This window comes from Peromyscus maniculatus, chromosome 5, assembly GCF_049852395.1.
Source record: "Peromyscus maniculatus bairdii isolate BWxNUB_F1_BW_parent chromosome 5, HU_Pman_BW_mat_3.1, whole genome shotgun sequence".
Classification (NCBI taxonomy): domain Eukaryota; kingdom Metazoa; phylum Chordata; class Mammalia; order Rodentia; family Cricetidae; genus Peromyscus; species Peromyscus maniculatus.
In genome coordinates, this window is record NC_134856.1 from 80,703,909 (window position 1) to 80,722,421 (window position 18,513).

Genomic DNA, 18,513 nt, shown 5'->3' on the forward strand with positions numbered 1-18,513 from the left:
AACCCTAAGAGCCAAGTGTTGCTTGTGTATTAAAGAGGAGCAAACTCCTTTTGTTCTAAGTTCACCCAACAAGCGGTTTCCTTCCTTAAATCAGCTGATGATTCCTTTTATTAGTAGTTTTCACAATGTATTAATAAGCTGCCAACTAAGAGGGCCACAATCAGCATATGTTACTCCAGAATCACCAGGGCTGGAGAGATGGGTCAGTCGGTAAAAGCACTTGATGCACACACAATCCTGAGGACCTGAGTCTGACTTCCTAAAATCCACACATAAGCTGGACACACAGTAATGCCAGCAATTACAGCACTCCTACAAGAGGATGGAGAGGGAGAAGAACCCCCGGAACTTTCTGTGCCAGCTACCCCAGAGCACGCATGGGCAAAACAAGAGATCCCACTGTCTCAAATAAGGTGGGAGATAAGGACTGACTGAAGTTGTCTTCTGAGATCTTCACATGTGCGCGCGTGCGCACACACACACACACACACACACACACACACACACACACACACACACACCACCACCACCACCACCAATCACCACACACACCCAACCACCACCACCATCAACAAAACACCAAAAACCAACCAACAAAATCCAGAACAGGAATACATATTGCCTCAGACATGGCCAGGCAGAGCTTGTTCCAGTCCTCTGTAAGGGTGTCTGTGTGATGCTGGGTCTGGAAGTGTCAGAAACACTCCAAGCTACAACTTGAACTCCTTCACAGGACAGAAAGTCTCAGCCAAGCCCCAGCTGTAATAGCTGTAGGTCATAACGTTTTCCAAGCCTTCAAAGAAGAGCTCTGAGGTGCAAAGGCAATTTGGTTCTGGCAGGTTGTAAAACTGCAGCTGCAAGCCTGTGGGAATGACTTAGCTGCCATGCAGGAAGCTTGGTGAATGAGGCTGAGATCACTAAATAACATCCCCCCCCCCCAAAATAAAAGAAAACGCAAACTCCGGAGCCGTGGCTCTCCTTTGCGTGAAGGTATGCACTAAGCTTGGCCACTGAGGGAGGACAAAGGCGGCTGACAGTTAAATTTCAGAGCAGGGCTTAGGGACAAGGAAGAAACCACACAAAAGAGAAGTGGCCTAGTTAAAACACAGCCACCATCGGCAGGGCACGGATTAGTTCAAGCATGCTGTGTAAAATATCCCAGTTTAAAGTGTGGAAAATACACAAATAGTCAATAGTTTAACAGTAAACTATTTTGGCCAATGTATAAACCTTTTTTTTGTAATGAGCACAACTCCAAAATCTTGGCTGTGGTTAGCTCACACACAGCTGTCGCTGCTAGCCAGCCACATAGAACTCCCTCGTTATCCCACACCGCCAGAACTTGCTTTTAAGATTTCAAAAGACTTTAGGCTATTGTTACCATTAAAGTTCCAGTGGTTAAAATTTAGTCAGCGCAACTGCAGAGTCTGCGATGAAAACCGGTTACTATAGCAGTTTCCCAAAGTGACCCTCTGGAGACTTGTGCTGGCCTCGGCTCTCTGGACAGCTGGAAACGCTTCCATCAACACACCGTGAGAAAGTGCTTTCCAGCTCAAGATTCTCAAAATGACGCCATACCATAAATTTCTAGAGGATAAAGTTATGCTTTCAGGGGCTTCGTGGGAGAAGACTGCAGCAGAGAGGAGGTACAATCCATTAAGTTATCCGCTCAAGATGCCCAGACAAAAGAAACTTAAGCTCAACTCAAGATTCTCTTTCATTCAGGCCTCCCTTCTGTGGTGAGAAGCCTTTCACCGTGGGCCTCGAGACGAAGTAGACAGGAATGCCCACATCCAAAGCCCACAAAGACCAAGGAAACACTTCTCATCTTTCCCAAGCTGTTTATTTCCAGAATTCCTTTTCAACAGCACTAACAAAGGTTTGCATTCCAAAATGATTTACTGGGGTCACACTCCAGAGTGGTTAAAGTACTGAGCTAGGTTAAATCGTACCAGAAGGAAGGGCTTCAAACTACATACAAGTCCTACCACCACCGCCCGACTTCCCAGTCCTTGCAGGCCCACAACAGACCCCCCAGTTCTGTTAGTGACCACTGCCGGCCTTGTTCTGCTCTCCCAGGACCTTACCCTTCCTCTCTCAATATCTAGACAAGGCCGCTGCTTTATCTCCTTAGTCCCCAGCCCACAAACACTGAAAGCCTCCCTAGGCTCTGACAGTGATGAAAAGTCCTGTCAGTGGACAGTGACCCTCCTAGGAAATGAGATGCTCTCCAGTTACAAGTTCTCACCTCATACCGTGTGAGAGCAGAAAGCACTCAGCACAAACTGGACTCGGGACCACTAACTTGGGGGTCTCTTCCTCGGCTAGCCACACACAGTGGAATCCTCTCCTGATGCTGGGAAATGGTCCCTCCACAATGTTCCCTCAAACTTGATCTTCAGAGAAAAGACTGACACTAATCTATAGCAGCATACAACATTCAAAATAGTACATCAACTTCAATGCTTTAGTATAAAAACAGGCTCTGTGATGGATGGCTTTACCTAGCCACAGGCTAACGTAAGTGTTCCGAACACATTTAAGACAGTTTAGGTCAAGCTAATTAAGTAGGGGTATTAAATGCATTTTCAATGTACTGTGTGTTCACCTATATGATCAGGACTAATCCTGCATCCAATCAAGGAGCACCTGCATTTACTTCTGAAGAAAAAAAGGTTTTTATTAAGTCTGAATATAGAAAATCCCAGTTCTTGTGAATGGAAGGATAGGAAGGCAGGAAGGGATATAGCTAATTAGAACTGTGACTGTTTAAAAGGAAAAGTATATATTTATTGTTTTAAAAAATTGAAACAAAAATATATAGTATATGCAGAAGTAAAATTTCCATGACTTGAATGAAAGATCATTTTTCTACATATCCCAGGAGTTCCTACATCACTTCTTTAATTTCAGACATGAAAACTGTCCTGAGAGCGCCACATATTTGAACAAGCTTCCCTCCATTCAAACTCAGAATGGCTAAAGTCACAGATAAAACCCCTTACACACACACACACACACACACACACACACAAAAAAAAAACAGCCCACACTGGCCAATTTTAGGAACTACTGAAGTCACATGATATAGTTTCTTCTTCATGTGGAATATTTACAACAGAAAGGAAGACAACATAAAATCACTTACCATGCTGTGACCTGACAGTGGCTGAAGAATAAGTGATCTGGGCATTATCCAGTAATATTTATAAAGAAGACCTTAATAACAAAACCACATGTCACAGGTAGGGGTTTGCTGCACATCTCATGAAAGTTTCTCACTGGTCAAATAAATCCCCCAAAGCTCTACCTAATTTAATGACACGAAAAGACTTGACAGTGAGAGGAACGCCTCCCTGCAGGAACTGGCAGAGACTGTCCTATCTCTGCACAGCCTTGGATCCCAAGCTGCCAAAAGTGGCCTTCACTCCTTCTTCTCAAGAGGGACCAGAATAAGCAACTGTGACACCAAGCCACCTCTAGCAACCTCAGGCTCCCATTCTCTGCACTTCTAAATTTGGACCTGGATGCAAGTAAAGACAGGAAAAACTTAATGATTCCATCGTTTACTACTATTGCTGATAATACAGTCATTTTTATTGTTGTTATTGCACAAGTACATACTATCCCACTGCAGCCACAGGGCAGGGCCCATAAAGGCCCTTGGTCTACACGTAATAAGAATGCATGCCAAGCAATAATAATGATCTCTTGTCCTCTACCAGGCAGCGGGCTCAGCATTTTACTTACACAATAACAACACAAGGTGTGTACTCTTATCATCAATGTCAGCTAAGGAAGCCAAAGCCCTGCAAGATGAAACCACTTGTCCACCGCTGTCCTGTTAGTACACAGAGCTTGTCCACCGCTGTCCTGTTAGTACACAGAGCTTGTCCACCGCTGTCCTGTTAGTGCACGGAGCCGAGGCGCTGCCAGTCCTGAGGGCCCACCCACTCTTGCTTCTCTGACACAACCATTCAGCTTGTCACGGAACAACCGGATCCTCTCAGCACTGCAGCAGAGAGTGGTCCCAATGATCAAAGAGCAACACTTTGAGACCAGAGTGAGGACTGAGTGTGGCACAGTGAAGCCAGGAACTCCGCCCTCTTCAGCATCCCCATGAGGCTGCCACTCTCAACTGGTTCCAATGCCCATTTCCTCACCCTAACCTGGATGCACTAATGTGAAATTACGCTTTCCAACCTTCTACCTATCAATTCTATCTGTCCAGAAATACGACAAATACTAAGATGTACTCCACTTAGAACCAAAGCAAGTCTGAAACACAAGAAAAATAACACTTAACAGTAACATTTACATCCTACTGCAAGATGGCAAAATTCCAAAAAACTTTTAAGAACTGTAAAGGAACATTTAATGGTCCCACACTTTTGTTGAAATACAAAAAATATTTTCTATAAATACCACATATGAGAAAAATGTGCAAATCATGATAATTTATAGAAAATTTAAACCTGCCCTCAAATGTTTCTAGTTATCTAATGACACATTTTGGGTCTTGAGGAGAAAGGTCACCTCAAACCCCCTTCCTGCTGTTGTCTACACATCTGTCTACACTATGGATAAATAGCTTTAGGACTTAATTTTTCAACTGATTAAAATGAGAACAACACACAAAAACTTGTTTGCAATCCAATACCATATGAAAGTCAACAGTTCTTAAACCCAACAAGAAGTACATCCGATGGAACTCTGTGATGGAACTCTTCCTTCGCTGCTGTGCTAAGGCCAGAAGTCCACACGCTGCTTGCTGAGGCTTCTTGTTATGTCCACACCGTACACAGATCTCACAGTGCATTGTACTCCACACATTTTGATGGATCCGTAGGAAAGTGCTTTTGGCAAATTGTCATTAACCTCTTCAGTCCCTAAGAACATAAAATGAAGGTTTGTTATGACACAACCGAACTATTTCTAGAAGCTTTTCTCTGTAGTACTTAGTTTGTCAATGTCCCTATAAAGTAAAGTATCGCCACAATTCCATTCAAAAGGATAAATGTGTATCCATGAGCACTGCTTATCACAACATCATTAGTGGAAAATACATATTCTACAGGGCTGTGATGTTAGCCCTTCCGAGTTTGGTAGAGAGAAGCATATTCAAAGATGTGGCTCTCCCAGAAAAGTCTTCCATATCTTCAAAGTTAAAGAAGCGATATAAAAACTCTCAGGATAAATGAAAAATGACCTCGTCTGTTCAAGTCATGGAAAGGTTACCTCTGTATATACTACAATTTTTGGTTTGAAACTTAAAAAACAAAAACAAAACAAAAAACAAACTAGAAGGATTAAAGTAACCTAGAAATAATATAGTTTTCCATCTGTATTGAATACATGAACGCTCTCACCAATGGAGTACTTAGAGCAGAAAAACGCACTAACTCTAGCCCCTAGTAATTCAGCCCTCCTCAAACAGGTCCCAAGAAAGAATTAAGGACAACCACTGAAGGTGGTAGCATCTCTCTTTCGACTTCTCCTTTGGTCTGACCTTTCCAAGTGCTTAGCTAGCCATTAGACTGTAGTTCTTTTTCTTAGCTTTCTCACCAAGCACTAGGTGAAAAAATGCCTTCCAAGCCCATATACAAATTCTCTGTATCCCTTAAAAACAGGTCAAGGACAATGGCAGAGGCTTGCTGCAAGCCCCATAGATTTTTCTTGAAAATAAACTAGAGAGGAATTTACAATCAGAAAAGAATCCCATTAATTGTTTAATCAATTTCCAAATTACCCTGTTTAGAAGGAATGTTTGTTACAAGCCTTATTGAAATCTTTATAACATTATTGACTAGTTATAATACAGCAGTGCTTAATTTCAATGATCCTAACCCATACCAATTTTTAGCACAAATTGTTTCAAGGTTCTTCATTTTAAGTTCACAAAAATTAAAACCACCCAGTTCCTATCACAGTAAGAAAAATAATGTAATTTAGGCCTAGAATAATAACATTGGCTATAAGAGAACATCTAGCATATTGCTTGGTATTTTGGTTAGTATTCTCCTCAAATTTACTTTCTTCCCTCAAAATGGCATGCTAGGGCAACTTTAAACAAAAGATTCATGACCCAGTGGGAAAGAACCACAGGGCTGCAATTATACAAACCAGTAACAGAAGAAAACAGCTGGAAATCCAGGAAGAAAGCATTAAAAATAGCATTGGATACCTAAAATTCCATTATTTAGAACTCTGAAACTCTAATATTCAAACAACTTTTTTATTTTTGCTTTTGTTTTTTGTATATAATTTTAGACAGGGTCACACAAGCAGCCTAGGCTGGTCTGGAGCTCCCAACTCAATGAAACCATCAAAAACAAACTACATCAGTTTGTTTCCTAGTAAAAACTGGTAACACAGATATCAACTGCTGTGAACAGAGCTATGATCTAATAGATTCAACATCAGTGAAACATGACATTAAAATAGTTTAAGTCCTTTCCAGGTCCAAACATTGCCCACATTGAGCTGTCTGAGAATCAGCATGTGCAGAGGTAATCTTTCCACTGACTTCTAGGATAAAGTGCTTCCCAGCAGTGGGAAGGAAGAGCATATAGTTTACTTTGCTCCGGATTATTTCTTCCACTAGCCAGATACTTGTTTGAGGATAAAGAACTTCCCTTCCATAGTCCCAACTCCCCCTGATGTTAAGTTCTAATCACATGTGTGCAGAATCTGAAGTGTAGCTATGGAAACACATAAGACATTGCTGATTGCATCTCTAAGTGGCCTGAAGGACTAGACAGAAGAGAGGTGCAGCTAGGAAAGAGGAGACGCAAGGGCTTCAGTCAGCAGCCAAACACGGCATCAACTGTTCTGAACAAGGAGCTGGCTGTGGGCACGTTCCATAACTAGAACCTTAGCACGCTGCTCTCGGAGAAGACACTTATGAGGTGCCTTTACACTCGGAGTCTAAGAACAGCCACAGTCACAGGCCTAGCCAGAACACTACTACAAATCCTTGTAATAAGGATTGATAGGTTACCATGGATTTTCAACAGTGTGTCATTCTCAGGACACGTTTTGTTTGTTTGTTTTGTTTTCCCCAAATGGAAACAAGTCTTTTTCCTTTTTTTTTTTTTTGTTTTGTTTTGTTTTGTTTTGTTTTGTTTTGTTTTTTGGGTTTGTTTTTGTTTTTTTTTAATTTTTAGGTCTATATTTTATGTGTATGGTTACTTGGTCTGTATGCACACCAGAAGAGGGCATCAGACAGTTGTGAGCTGCCAATGTGGGTTCTGGGAACTGAACTCGGGACCATTGGAAGAGCAGTTAGTGCTCTTAACCACTGAGCCATCTCTCTAGCCTGGAAACAAGTCTTTTCAACTAGAACCTTTTAGCTTTCCATTTCACATTGCTGTGGGTGGGTAAGCAAGACAAATTACATAATAAGTGTAACTCATCATAACACAGCAAACAGCTGAGAGCTAGTGATAGTTTAACTGACTTTTTAAAACATAGGGTCCTATTTGACAGCCCTGGGCTTAGACTTGCAATCCTCCTGCCTCAGCCTCCTCCGTAATGACTCTACTGTCTATGTACCACCTAACTGACTTTATACTTTTAGAAAAACATACTTATCTGAACAACTGTTTAAGTAGTGCCTACTGTATACCAAGCACTGTGCTAAACTCTGGAGATACAAGAAAAAAACAAAGCCAGAGGGAAAACAACAAGAAAAACCCATCCTGAGTAATAAGGCAAGACAGACAAGAGACATCCATCCACTGGTGATAGATGCTGTGGAAACAGTGAGCAGGGGAGGGATGTGTGTGGCTGCAAAGACTTTTGACACTGAATTAAGAGAGCTAGTATCATACCGAGCAACATACACTGTATTTTAACTGCAACAGTGAAGGTGCCAAAGAGAATCCAAGGCAGCTGGACAAACTCAGAGGAGACGCGGCAAGAATCCACACAGAGGCTGGTGGCTGTCCCAAATGGCAGCTGGAAGAGGACAGGCCCCAGATCTTTCAACACAGAGTCATGAGACTGGAAAGCAGAAGTTTACGAATTGTGGCAGAAAGAAAAGGACAATCCTGGGTTTGGGGTCATGTTGTGTAAGATGACATGGATGGGACCTAAAGTGACAGTGTTCATCCGCCTCATTTCTTCCTGTCCCCAACTCCACTCCACAGAGGCAACCACTGCCACACCACTCAAGAGACTGTCCTGCTGTTTCTGGCCACACTTGGAAATGTCCAGCTCCAGCCCTTGGCTCTTCTCCTTAAAGATCATCTACTGACTTCTGACTATGAAATTAGGAGGACTTAATGGGCTTCTGTCATGTCCACTGGCCCCACGCATGTATATTATACACTACATGTTTTCTTCCTCACCCCTCAAATCACAGTTCTAAGAGAAAACTACATTTCGTGAGTCTCATAAAGGTTACACACAAGTCCTTTATGCAAGCGACGCTGTATTATGATAACCATGCCTTGTGTAGGTCTGCTCCCCTTTAAAAATCATCTCTTCCCCTTTTTCCTGCATAGTCCAGTCCCTCCAGACCATGCTGACCTCTTCATGCATTGCTCCCACCAGAGCATGCCCTCACTCCAGCCTTGGAATCCCTCTCACCCTAGGCTTCATTTCCATTCCTGGACTGTGAGGTTCGCGTCCCCCGTTAGTGCCGGCTGTCCTCAGACAGAAGCAGTACACTAGCAACATAGGGAAGACAGTCCAGGCTCAACCCAGTCCCACTTCTTAGCAGCATGTGACTGAGAACATGCCCGTCTCCGTGCCCAAGTGTCCAAGAGAAATGGTAGTATCCTCCCATGCTGCTGCCTTCTGTAAGCACTGTGAAAGCTGTGATGAGGATTCCAGGGCTGTGTATCAAAGGTCACATTGGTGAAGCCCTGCCTGTCAGAAATATCATTACCTAAAACTCCACCTTTGACTGAGAATTCAGGAAACTGAGCTGGAAATGGCTTCCTTTGTACTTGTAAGGACTTCACCCCACCCTAGTGTGGCACTCCTAATGAAAAGTGGCGTGCTCAGACTAATCCTGAGCTGCTGTAAGTGATCTGCCCTTCTCTAATTTAGGGGAGGATTTCATGTATACAGTCATCTGGTTTTTACAGTGGAGACTGATCTGGCCTTTTTCCTCTCAGGCATGTGGTTGAACCTGAGATTTGATGGGGTAAAACATCTACTGTTTCCTATCATCTGAGCTGCTGAAAGCAACATTACACAGTTTAGATCAGCATGCTAGTATCCCGTGGTATTAAAGGCCAACGTGTGTTTTCTTCTGAAAATGCAGTGTTAAATATACCAGAAAGTACGGCATGAGTAGGTGCTTCTTACCATGCAATAACTTGCCACTTGAAAATTATTTATCTCAGCCAAGACTTGGAGGCTATAGCATGAAGCCACCTGACCTGCAAATGTGTCATGTATAATTTGAGTAATAACATATGAAGAATACTCACCAATAACTATACTGTTGTGTGTACAACGTATGAGTCAAGCTGTGATCACTTACTGGAGGAATGAAAGTTGATGTTATACTAATTTTGGCAATACATGAGTATATTGGAAATATATAAAAATGTTCCATAAGGCTGGCCAATGCTATTATAGATAAAATAGCCTAAGCCTGAGATAAAATTTTAGGATACCAGGAAATTCATGAATTTAAGATTACTGAAAACTAGCCGGGCGGTGGTGGCGCACGCCTTTAATCCCAGCACTCGGGAGGCAGAGCCAGGCGGATCTCTGTGAGTTCGAGGCCAGCCTGGGCTACCAAGTGAGTTCCAGGAAAGGCGCAAAGCTACACAGAGAAACCCTGTCTCGGGAAAAAAAAAAAAAAAAAAAAAAAAAAAGATTACTGAAAACTTGCCAGAGGGTCTTGAGGACATCTGTCCTTGTGTGATGGCAAAAGCCTAAGAAAAACTTTTTTAGGATGACCATCTGTGTGATGAGTGCACACATTGTTTTCCACATACAGCAGAAAGGATACCAGGAGGAAGCAAAGCAAAAACTCAAACATAATCTGATGGGCTGGTCCAAGGACTTCACAAAGGGCTGGCAAAGCTTAGGGCCAACAAGGGGATATAGTGCAAGAGCCTAGAGTTGGCCATCCTGAGACTGTGGCCAGGCCACGCTCTAAAAGGGTATGAGACAAGAATTACTGAGACAGAGAGAGCAAGTGTTTAGAGACAGCCACTTGCGGGGAGTAATGGCCTGAGGCAGAGGGGTACGCAGCAGGAAAATAAACACCTGACACTTGCCCCACTACAAAACAACCTTCCAATTCCTTCGTTCCTGCCCCATGAGACGCCACAGGGAGAGGAGGCAGCCAATGCTCAAAGAACTCTGGGGAGGAGCCGTCTGGGGAGGAGTGCGGGCAGAGGGGGACCCATGCTGTCACTTCCCTTCTCTGTCTCCTTCCGGCTGTCATCTTTTCAGACAATACTGTCCAGAAGGTCTCTAGAAATGACCAAATTATAGTCTCTAAATAATCAAATTTCTATAATTTGTGTAAAAGCAGCTTTCCCAACATCTGAGCCAAAGGTTTCCTCTGTATTTGGCAGAATGAGCCATCCTTAAAGTTACTACCAGCAATTTAAACCTAACAAGTAGACTTAGGTGAGCTAATAAGCTATCCAGCTTTTGTTTGATCTGCCTGGTGAGAAAACTCCCAATGGTGTATTTAATCTTGTGAAGAACTGAACATTTCAAACAACTTCCACAGTTGAAGTCTACAGAGGTTTGCACAAAAGCCAGAAGATGAAATCATGTTTCAGCAAAGAGCCTCTTGAATTGCTTTCCATCACATTTCATAAAACACGTTATACTAGTATTTCAAAGAAAAATAATAACTTCACACATTCTAAGTTTCCATTTATATATCGTTCAGTAACAGGCAAAACCAGGAAAGACTCTAAGTCAAGAGTAGCACTGACGAGGGACTGGAGAGATGGTCTAGTGGTCAAGAGCACTGGCTGCTCTTGCAGAGGACCCAAGTTTGGATCCCAGCACAACAGCTCACAACTGGACCTCACAGACATAAAATATAAATCTTTTAACAAGAAGAGTAGCACTGACTGAGAGGAGCAGGGTACCTAGTTACAAGGGAAGCATGAAGGAATCTGCTGACTGTTACTAGAAATATTCTGGACCCAATCTTTTTTTTTGTTTTGTTTTGTTTTGGTTTTTTTTTTGTTTGTTTGTTTGTTTTTTTTGAGACAGAGTTTCTCTGTGTAGCTTTGGAACCTGTCCTGGATCTCACTCTGTACACCAGGCTGGCCTTGAACTCACGGAGATCCACCTGGCTCTGCCTCCCAAGTGCTGGGATTAAAGGCATGTGCCACCACCACCCGGCTCTGGACCCAATCTTAATTTTTTTTTTTTTTAAAGATTTTATTTATTTATTATGTATACAGAAGAGGGCGCCAGATCTCATTACAGATGGTTGTGAGCCACCATGTGGTTGCTGGGAATTGACCTCAGGACCTCTGGAAGAGCAGTCAGTGCTCTTAACCTCTGAGCCATCTCCAGCCCCCGATCTTAATTTTTAACATGGCACATGTTATCCAGAATCATTGGGCTGTACAATTAAGATTATAAACTTCAAACACTGTATTTTCCTGAGGTGTATTTTAAAAGAATTATCAAATGATTTTCACATGGTCTCCTTAGTAAATATCTTCATGCAGAAGAAGTCTAAGTTATACATTTACCAGGGGCCACAAATTGATCCACAAAACCACCTTATTCTTCATACTGTCTCCGGAATGCAGCCACTGGCTGCTGGTGAAGTTCACTGAGGCACAAACCTACTTAGTAACTGACCCTTAAAAAAGTAAAAAGGTTTACCAACCCCTGATTTAAACTTCAGGCAACATGTTGAAAATGATCCTCTCAGAGGATATTTTGAATCAACCTTTCACCAAGAGACCAAAGTTACAAGAGACATTATATGCAACTAAAACAGCAGGTACTATGTACCTGCTGTGGTACTGTGTACTCAGTCTGTTTAACCTGCCTTTAAGAGAACACTGTAAGCAACCTTACTGTGCCTTGGATTTCCCATGCAGTCAGCCTTGACAATCTAAGGTACAAACATAGCTCTCTTCTTAAGTTACACACTGTTCCATATCCCTGACCCTGGAGGGGTGTGTGTGTGTGTGTGTGTGTGTGTGTGTGTGTGTGTGTGTGTGTGTGTGTGTTTTCATGCTGTGATGATCATTTGCTGAAATGAGCTAACAGGTGGGAAGGAACCTTAAAACAAACATCCACCATAAATGCTGAAAACATGTGGATGTAGGTTGGTAATGCCTGTCTGTGGTGTTGAGTGCTATTCAGGGCCAGCAGTAAAGGGGCTTCGCTGTTAAAGATAATATAAAGATTTCCCCAATACTTTCTCAGCTAGGGTTTCTGTGCTGTCCAAGCCCTTTGCTATACAGACTCGCAGTTTCAGAGGCACAACACACAGGAACAGAGACAGATCATATTCACAAAGCAGACTACATACGGGCCAGTAACCAGAAGATACAGGGAACAAAGTTGGGAATTCAAATTTAGGCTTGCTATTGGTCAAATTAATCGAAGCAGAAGCACATTGTTTTTATTGCTTAATGTGACATCCACACATTTTGATATCTCCTCAGGTTGTCTTTAATGTGTTAAGAACACATGACAATGTGCGTGGGAGTTCCCAGAGAAAACTAAGAAAAAGAGCCTCTTGGAACATAGGTAAAACTGTCCTAAAGGCTCTAAGCTAGGGGGAGAAGAGGTGAGAAGGAAGAAGCCTGCTAGCTAATGTAGGCATTCCCTCCTTACTTTCTAAAGTAACAGTTCTCAATTTGTGGGTTGCGACCCCTTAGGTAAACCTCTACCTCTGAAAATGTTTACATTACTATTCATAACAGTAGCAAAATTGCAGTTATGAGGTAGCAATGAAAATCATTTGATGGTTGGGGGTCACCACAACATGAGGAACTGTGTTAAAAGGTCACAGCAACAGGAAGGCTGGTTCTGTTCTTGACAACAGAACCACTGCTGTAAAGCCTTTGAAACTGTGAGCCAAATAATCCTTCCTTCTTCAGATTTTGTTACTTAGGCATTAGTCACAGTGACAAAATATTTGACTAACACAGCATCCAAGTCAATCAGGAAAATACTAAAAAGTCACTCGACCTGTGCCACTAACATCTGCCCAAGGAGAGACATGGACCCATTATAATTTAGTATTCCAAGGCTTCCCTCATCAACAGGCTGAATCCAAAACACTGTGTCCTATTCACAGCAGTATTATTAGTTGATCCAAATCTCAGATAGCACACTCACCAACTTTCCCTAACCATCTTATAGGTAACAGAAAAATTCTCTGATTTTGAATCAGGGTCTCACTATTTAGGCCCGGCTAGCCTTAAACTCAGGATGCAGTTCTGACTCATCTTAAAATTCACAATTCCCCTTAGCCTCCCAAGTGATGCAATTACTGGCATGTGCCATGAAACCTGGCTGAAAAGGAGACTTAAACAAGAACAAAATGTCTAGCTCACTCTGAAGTTCCCACTGCCCAAGCATGAGGACCAGAGTTCAATCCCTAGCATCATAGTTAGGCGTGGTGGGGTGCATTTGTAATCCCAGCACCGGGGAGGTCAACACAGGAGGATCCCTGGGACTTGCTGGCCAGATAACCTAGCCTAGTCAGGTACCACGTGAGAGACCCTGTCTCAATAAACAAACAAACAAACAGCTGGGAGCTGGAGGGATGGAGCTAGAGAGATGGTGCAGTGGTTAAGAGCACTTGCTCCTCTTGCAGAGGACCCAGGTTAGCTTCCCAGAACCCAGAGTGGCTCACAATTGTCTGGAACTTCAGTGCCAGGGGATCAAACACCCTTGTCTGGCCTCCATGAGTACAAGGCACACATGTGGTATACATACTCATATGCAGGCAAATATTCATACATGTAACATAAAAATATTTCCTTTTTAAAAAAGGTGTGGATAGCTGTCCTGAGAAACAATTATCTGAGGCTAGCTTCTGGCCTCCACATACAAATGCACATCTGGGCACATGTACCTTCCACATATATCTTCCATATATATGAACACCCACCCACACAGTCATTCATACATACACATTTTTTAAATGTATTTTAAAAATATCAAACTATAATAGTTTTTTTTTTAATTTTTCTAAAAATGTATGAGTGCTCTGTCTGCATGTATACCTGCACGCCAGAAGAGGGAAATAGATCCCATTTTAGATGGTAGTGAGCCACCATGTGGTTACTGGGAATTGGAATCAGAACCTTTGGAAGAACAGCAGCCAGTGTTTTTAACTGCTGAGCCATCTCTCCAGCCCCAGCCCCCTTTTAAATTTTATTCAGTAGTTTTATTTAAATGCCATGATAAAAAACATAAAAGTTTACCCAAAGAAAGTATCTCACACAACACAAAAATCAAAGAATATTGTTACAAAGGAAGGCTGGAGGACTGACAGACAGGTCATTACATAGCTCCAAAATAAACTAGAAATCCTCTAAAAAATGATACATAATTATCATTTATATATATGTGTATATATATATATATATATATACAAATATATAGGGAAAGACATGTATATAGATATATAGATATGTATCTCTCTTTATATATATATATATACACATCTATGTGTATATATATATATATATATATTTTTTAAATGAGTCTAGGAGAAGATAGAAGCCACACCATTGTCTACAAGAAATGCTGTCTTTAAAATTATGTAACTGTATGAACTTTTAAGCATTATAATGTAGCCATAGTATAAATAAGCATGATTAGTAAATGTAATCCTTGGAAATTATATTCAATTTTCAAAGAAAAAAAACACTCTTTTCTAAGTCAAAGCTTTTGCCTTTTCTACCGCCATCTGTGGTTATTAAGAAATGAAAATGAGCAGCAAAATGTCCAGCAGGCAAGGGCACTTGCAGCCAAGCCTAACGACCTGGGTTAGATCCCTAGGACCCACGGAGAGGTAGAAGGAACTAATACTGACCTTTACATCAACACCATGGCATGCATGTGTCACCCACCCTACAGACACACACAATCAAAGCAGAATTCTAAAACTTAAAAAATGGAAATGTCTTTTCAAGTTACCCAAGTGTATTGAACTCTATGAACTGCACAATTCACATTGGGGAGTCAGGTTGAAATATTTTTAAATGCTAATGTATGTGAATAAGGCATAAAGTATGCCACACAAATTAACATTCAGCACTTGGAACTGAAATCCAAACAAAGATAATTCATGAATATGGTAATAACTATTCTCTGGCACAGCATCTGAATGCACTTTATGCTTTGAAGCACATTTTAAGTAAACTTCCAAAGCTCATCTTCAAGTTTAAGAACTGCCACCCGGCAAGTCGTTACGCACAATCTGGGATTTGTGACAGTTTGCCAAAGCTAGACTATAGTTAGTTTTGTTATTTATTCACATAAAGTTTTTAGAGCCTAGTGCCAACAAGTTTGTATGTGGCAAGTATAACTTCAAGAAACTAACTATAAATACTTCAGACTTAGTCACGTAATTAGAAAAATATTTTCATATGCTACTTAAAAATAATCATATACACTGAAGCCAAGACTTCACTTTCCATACCTTCTTAGGTTAGCATACACTTAATCCACACTGCAAGTCACATTATTATAAAACACCCTAAATTGGTTGTCTTCACTAAACTCCCAGTTTTCTCTTATGAACTCATTTGATGTACTAAAAAAAAAGCAAGGTGAATATGGTTCATATCAGTAACTCCAGCTCTCGGATAGAGGTTTGAGGCTAGCCTGGACTACACAGGAAGCCCGTCTCAAACCAAAGCAAATTCCAACAGTTTTGTTTTAGTGGTAAGAAAATTGAAAGCATAATGGTTTCCCTCCTTCGTCACGTGTGAAAGTCGCTGGCGTGCGTCCTCTACCCCATGAGGCTGTCGTAAACACAAGTGCTCAGCAGCACTGAACTTGGCCGCACACTCCTCTGCTGTGCCCTGTCACTGTGCACACTTCCCTCACGTGGGGTTCCGTCTCCACACTCAAGTCACCTTAGGTCAACCGTTACCATCATGGCTTCCTTCTTAGGATCAGAAGCTCAACAGTAGCTGCCACCATCTACTCAGATGACATGGCCTACATCACCAAGCTCACTTCATCATCTTATGCAGAAACTGTACCTCACGTTATCACAGAGTGGTCAGAGGACCACACTGTTACTGGGGAGGCCACAATCAACAACTAACATTCCAGAAGATCGTCAAAACTGTCCTTTTTCCTAAACAGTTAGTAACAACCTCCCTCTTCTGCTCCTCCTCCAATTATAACAATCTTCCCTACCTCCTCCTGCGTTTATGTTTGTCTGAGACATGATCTTCCTCCCTCCCTTTCCTCCAAGCTTCTTCTAACTCCACCGATTGAGTCTTGGGATTACAGGTGTATGTCACCATGTCTAGCTTGTGCTATTAATTTCTTACTCAGCCTAATTAATAAACTAACTTTTATCACAGTTAAATATGTATCTGGGCTGTGAGGTAGTATGTATAGGGTTCAGTATTGTCTAACATTTCAGGTATCCACTACAGGTTGTTGAATGCACTCCCCACAGATAAGGGAACTAGAGTCATCCTTTTCTTACATCTTACCTTTTTACAGTTGGACAACTAATGTTGGAGCAGGGCCTTCAAGATGGCTTGATAAAAGCAATTGCTGTGCAAGCCAGCTGACCTGAGTTCCGTTCTCAGAACCCACGGTCCCTAAATGCAGACAAGAACTAACTCCACAAAGTTGTCCTCTGACCTCTATATGCATGCCAAGACACGTGCATTCCCATGTGTATGTGTGTGCACATGTGTGCAAAGACAGACAGACGGGGATGGGGACACACACACACACACACACACACACACACACACTTAGAAAAAAAAAGAACGTTAGAGCAAATCTTGTCCCTTAAAGCTGCTTACCTGAATGTATTTCCGCTGGGTTTCATCATTTAAAACATGTGCAACATGCTTGGAAAAAATCTTTTCCCTACCAGTTCTGGCATGGATGCCAACCATAGTGACACCAATAGGCCAGGGAGCATTTCCAATGGCCATCTGAAGGTACGCATCATTCGCCTGAAAGGAAAGTTTAAGAAATCAGAAAGGCCAAAAACAAACTGATTCAAATGTTTATTTCAAGTATTGCATAGTCCTTCCTGACTCACTTTTTATCTACTTCTTGATGAAAATACTGTTCCATTGCTCAAATCGAGACATTAAAGTATGGGGTGACTTACTGCCCTGCCCAGAATACAAACGCCTGTGAAAAGAGAAGCCAAGGCTAAGCATGTGAGAAAGACAAACACCCTTTCTAGCCTTGGGGCACTGGAAAGCAGTGCATTTCCAACTGGAAGAGCAGGTAGCTAACTTGCCCTGCTAACAGAAACTCTATCTTAGATCCAGTCTTCACCACACGTGGCTGGGAGGTAGACACGAGCTAGCTGGCCTTCCACCATCCAACCTGCAGTCACACAGCAAATCGCAGCACACAGGCTCGGGAAGCAGTACGTACTGGACGGGGTGGGTACTCTATCTGCTGGGACAACCACATGCAGTCCGTAACCGACGGATGGACAGACAGGACACTGGCTTACAAGTCAAACAGATGAAGCATGTGAAGTATGAGAACAAGTACACTTTTCACTCTGACCCCCAAATTTCTCACCACCCCCAAGTCTCCCACCTGCCAAGAGCCTTGAAATAAGAAGGATGAAAAGTCAAGACAGAAAGCAGCAAAGACAAACGGCTCAACTTTACAGTCAGGTGTGGTGAGCTGAGAGAAAGGAGGGCAACAGAACAAAGAGCAAGCAACTTCTACAAGATCCCCAAGGACTTCAGGCAGGCTTCATCAGGATTCTAACTTCAAAACTCGAACTGGGTGAGGTGTACAGTGGTGAAACCACACAAGCCCTACAGGTAACCGTTTGGGAGATCACCGTCCACCCGCCCTGCAACACATTTTACAGGGTTCAGTTGAAAGGGAATTCTGCATGTTTTTAATCACTGGCTCTCAGGTGTAACTTCAATACAGGACTTTAATAAAACTTCCAATTTTCAGCGTTTCTAAAATTCCAAAGAGAATTTTCCAGCACATTATTAAAATTTACTGGTTCTTTCTGTCATTTACACAAAACAAGCTCTCCCCTGGTTTTGATACACACCATGAGAATAAAATAGTGGAAAAGGTAAGTATCCACCAGGGCAAGCAGTGATTATAATGCTTATTAAATGTCATGGAACTGGGAGGAGGGAATATGATCAAAACATGTAGGAAACTCTCAGAGAACTAAAATAAATTTAAAAAGACATGCAACTAACAAGAACTAAGAATGAAATAGGAAATATTTTCATGGAAGCAGCTGGCTTCAGTACAAGTCAAATCGCTTCGGTAACCAACGTTCTAACAGGCAGAGCAGTGGCGCCAGCCGAGAAGGCCAGCATCCCTTCTCCCTTTCTA

The 18,513-nt window shown here is 42.1% G+C and overlaps 1 protein-coding gene across 2 annotated transcripts in view; it reads right to left on the reverse strand.

Annotated features, from left to right (window-relative positions):
• Positions 1-1,821: 1,821 nt before the first annotated feature.
• Prpf18 (pre-mRNA processing factor 18) overlaps positions 1,822-18,513 on the reverse strand; it is a 35,101-nt gene continuing 18,409 nt past the window's right edge. For both annotated transcript variants that reach the window (XM_006985909.4, XM_006985908.4), the window contains 2 exons: positions 16,977-17,132; positions 1,822-4,889 (listed from right to left, as the gene is read on the reverse strand). In XM_006985909.4, coding sequence (XP_006985971.2) covers positions 4,809-4,889; positions 16,977-17,132 — 237 coding nt within the window. In that variant the 3' untranslated portion in view covers positions 1,822-4,808. The remainder of the gene's footprint in view (positions 4,890-16,976; positions 17,133-18,513) is intronic.